The 4,094-nt window shown below is 59.9% G+C and overlaps 1 protein-coding gene across 1 annotated transcript; it reads left to right on the top strand.

Annotated features, from left to right (window-relative positions):
* Positions 1-2,688: 2,688 nt before the first annotated feature.
* HAND1 (heart and neural crest derivatives expressed 1) lies at positions 2,689-3,787 on the top strand (the record flags this gene model as incomplete). Its single annotated transcript, XM_079542170.1, has 2 exons — positions 2,689-3,192; positions 3,686-3,787. The coding sequence occupies 2 exons, from the start codon at positions 2,689-2,691 to the stop codon at positions 3,785-3,787; spliced, it is 606 nt and encodes a 201-aa protein (XP_079398296.1).
* Positions 3,788-4,094: the final 307 nt, after the last annotated feature.

Here is a 4,094-nt window from a genome sequence, read left to right on the forward strand (position 1 = left end):
GCTGATAAGGGGCTGCCCCAGGGTTGGGGGCTGAAAGCACAGCCCCTGTGCAGGGCAGGTGATGGATCTGGGGTGTCGGGGGCCAGCGATAGCCTCACCCCACTGCGATGTGCAGGACGCCTTTCTCCAGGCAGGATTTGAAGGAAAACAGGTGGGGAGAAGCAGAGTTCCTCCCTCAATACAAGCCATAAATCCCCTAATCTGAACCGCTTGCCGTTTCCCCCCAACACAAACGGGAGACGCAAAACTTAAAGAAACTCACCCAAAGTTGGAGAAGTGCTAAATTTGGATGCTGCGACAAAGGCAGCCTGGTTTGATTTAGAAGGTGTTGGAGTGAAAAGGGCTCCAGTTTTATTATTTTATTAAAACAAGAAAGATTAGAATGATTTTCCAAAGGAAAATCAACGCAGCGATCCCATTATTTGCTCAGCTGAATCCTTCCAGCGTGCACAGGGACTGCTGTCAGGAGGGGAGTAAAGGAAGATAGTACCTGGGCCGGGGCCGAGCTCAGGGGGTCCAGCGTTACTCAGTGCTGCAGTGCCCATATCCCATGTGATGCAGCTGTAAGAAGGCTGCACACAGCAGTGCTTTGGGGGATTTTGAGGGATGCTCTTCTGCGTGACCCCAGTCTGGTGATTTGCTGGATCAGAGCTGTTTTAGGGCTGGGGATCACCACAGGGAGCAGAGTGCGGTAGCTGTAGCTGATGCTGAGCTGGCACAAAGTGAGACCCGATGGCATTGGCACCCCCCAGCCCCACGCAGGGCTCAGGGATCCCACCCAGACACCGGCACTTGGGAGGAAATTGGGGGGTGGGGGGACGCAGTGACCTACCCAAGGCCCGACTTAACGGCAGGGTAATCACTAGCAAATGTGTGCAGGGTGCTTGTTTAAAGCGGGTGGGGAAAGGGGGGTGGGGGTTCATCGTCAGAGAACAAAGCAGGGGGTGAGATGGGCCCCCCCCCGACCTCTGGGGCCCGGCAGCAGCGGGGACCCCCTTGCACCCTGCCCCACTGAATGGGGGGGCCCAGAGCCCTGCCTCCCGCCTCTGCAGCGCGCCTTGTAACAGCTAACGATGGAAAATCCGAGGCATTTAAGTGGCTCCCGAATCCGCCCGGGAACCGTGATTGAGAGAAGTCAAATAAAATTTGTCATCTTTAAAATGCAGGAGGACGTTAATGGTGTGTTAGCCCGGATGATTAATACAAGCGCCTGCAAACAACCCTCCAACGTTTCCACCCTCCGCTGCAAGATGAATCGCTGCAAAACGCCGTTAATCGCTAACATACCTCGGGCCCGAGCCCCTTCCTGCCCCACTGCCGCCGTCACCACCACAGCGCCCTGCTGTCCACGCTGGGACAAACTGGGACCGGCCCGGTGCCACCAGGAGCTGTCAGCTGGGAAGTCTGAAGCAGCACAGCCACAACAGGGCTCAGCCTGGGGATGGGGGAAGTGCAAGAACAGCACTGGGACCCCCCCATCTTGGGATGGAGAAATGCAGGGCACGTCCCCACGCGCCCACTGCCCTGTTAGAAACGTGTTAGTGTGCATGCACAGGGTAATTTCTATGTATTTATATCTGTAGGTGTGTGTTTTCCGTGCATGGGTGTGCACACGTGTGTATGCGTGTGAACAAATACGTGTAAATGCACATGCAGAGTGCAGGTATCTGTGCACAGGACACACGGTGGGTGTGTGCAGGCCACATAGCACGTATGTGATGGCACGATGTGTGTGCGCAGCGTGTTAACTGTGGGTGTGTGCATGGCTGCAGCTAAGTGTGTATGTGACCCAGCTGTGTGAGCGGTGCACGCACAACGTGTGCCCGTTTGTGTGCAAGTGCTGTACATGTTGCTTTCCCCGAGTGCACTTGCACAAATCTATGCAGCACATCCGCCTGCTGATTGCGGATGTGCAACATGCTCCCTGCATACAGGGCTCGCATGCAACAACCTGAGAGTCCAGCACCACCATCCTAACACACACAGCCCAGGGGTTCTCCCTGCTGTGCCCTCGCCCTCCTCCCTGCGTTGCAGCACTCTTGGCTGCACCGCTCCTACTGGGCCGGGTGTCGTCCCGTCCCACCCTGCCCCCCTTCCTCCCCACGACTTTGGTTCTGGGGAAGCAGAGCCCCCTGTGCTCCGTGGTGCCCACCCGGCCCCGCCGCACCCCGCAGCCGCCTCCATTCCCCCGACGGGCGCTTCTTGGGAGGAGGCGCGGATATCCCGGCCCAGGAGAGGGAAGCGGAGGGGATCACGAAGGCTGCGGTCCCCCTTTGGTCACCGCTCGCCCCTTTTTCCACGCAGGGAGGGAGGAGAGCGAACGGCGGAGGTGTGAGACCGAATAAAACGCCCCTCCGCTCCCCCCGGGGCCCCCGAGCATCCTCCCCTGCCCATTGGTTCCTCGGCGGGGGGAGCCCCGGCCCTATATAAAGGCAGAGCCGGGAGGCTCCAGAAAGGGTTAAAAAAAAAAAAAAAAAGAGAAAAAAAAAAAAAAAGAAGAAGAAGAAGGAAAAAAAAAAAAAAAAGAAAAGAAAAAAAAAAAAACAACCCAGCCAACAACGAAACAACCCAAAGCCCAAAGGCACCACCGCCTCCAACGCCGCAGCCCCGGCCCCGCCGCCCGCCCGGAGGAGCGCAGCGCAGCTCGGCCATGGCGCGGTGCTGAGCCCCGCGGGGCCCCGACGGACCATGAACCTGGTGGGGGGCTACCAGCACCACCACCACCACCACCATCATCACATGCTGCACGAGCCCTTCCTCTTCGGGCCGGCGGCTCGCTGCCACCAGGAGCGCGCTTATTTCCCCGGCTGGGTGCTGAACCCGGCCGAGGTGACCCCGGAGCTCCACGGGCAGAGCACCGCGTACGGCCCCGCCGAGTTCGGATCCGGAGGAGCGGGCAGGCTGGAAGCGCTCAGCGGTCGTTTGGGGAGAAGGAAAGGGGTCGGGGGTCCCAAAAAGGAGAGGAGGAGAACGGAGAGCATCAACAGCGCTTTCGCTGAGCTCCGCGAGTGCATCCCCAACGTGCCCGCCGACACCAAGCTGTCCAAGATCAAGACGCTGCGCCTGGCCACCAGCTACATCGCCTACCTGATGGAGGTGCTGGCCAGGGACAGCCAGCCCGGAGAGCCCGAGGGCTTCAAGGCCGAGCTCAAGAAGGCCGACGGCCGAGAGAACAAGAGGAAACGGGAGACGGTAAGCGGCGGCCGCGGCCCTTCCCCTGCGCTGCCCGACGGGAGCGGCGGGGCTGAGGGAAAACGCTCCCGGCGTTGCTGGGGAATTGCTTTTCCCCTTAAAAAAGGAAAAAAAAAAAAAAAAAAAAAAGGAAAAAAAAGAAACAGAATAACGTTGGGGATTTCGGTGGAGGAAAGGTCGGGATTCGCGCGGTCTGCGCGGGGCAGCGGCCCGAGGGCTGACATCGCGGCGGTCTTTCCTTCCCCATCAGCCGGGCCGGATTGGAGCGGGGTGGCCGCGGCTCTCCCGTCCGTTTCGGGAGGAACAGATCGCATCGTACCGTAATGGCAATAATAACTATAACGGCAGTCATAACACTAACAGCAACCGTGATATTACGAATAATAATCATAGAAGAAAAAAAGGAGAAAAGCGCAGGCTCCCTATCCCGGGGCTGCTAAGGGCCGCTTTGCTCGGCCCGGCTCTCCTCTCCTCACTGCTCTTTTCTCCGCAGCAGCCCGAGGTGTACTCGCAGCCTTTGGCTCACGGCGAGAAGAAGCTGAAGGGCCGCACCGGTTGGCCCCAGCAGGTCTGGGCTCTGGAACTGAACCCCTGAGCCCCGCTCCATGTGCAATGCCGTCGGGGAGGAGCGGGGGGGGCACAGCGGGGCCGGGTGCCGCCGTTCCCCCCCCCCCCCCAACCCCCCCCTCGTCTCCCCGGGCTCCGTCCCCGTTTTGAAGCCATCCCCGCTCCCCCCGCCGCCCGCAGCCCCCGCCCGAGCCGGGCCGGGTGGGATCGGTGTTGTTCGTTCGCTGTTGGAATAGCGGAGAAACCCCGACCGCGGCCGAGAGACTGCGTTGAAACTACCTAAGGTGCCTCCGGGACCGCGCCTGGGCCGGGCGTTCTACCTCAGCTCTGCATGA

This window comes from Tetrao urogallus, assembly GCF_951394365.1.
Source record: "Tetrao urogallus genome assembly, chromosome: 14".
Taxonomy (NCBI): domain Eukaryota; kingdom Metazoa; phylum Chordata; class Aves; order Galliformes; family Phasianidae; genus Tetrao; species Tetrao urogallus.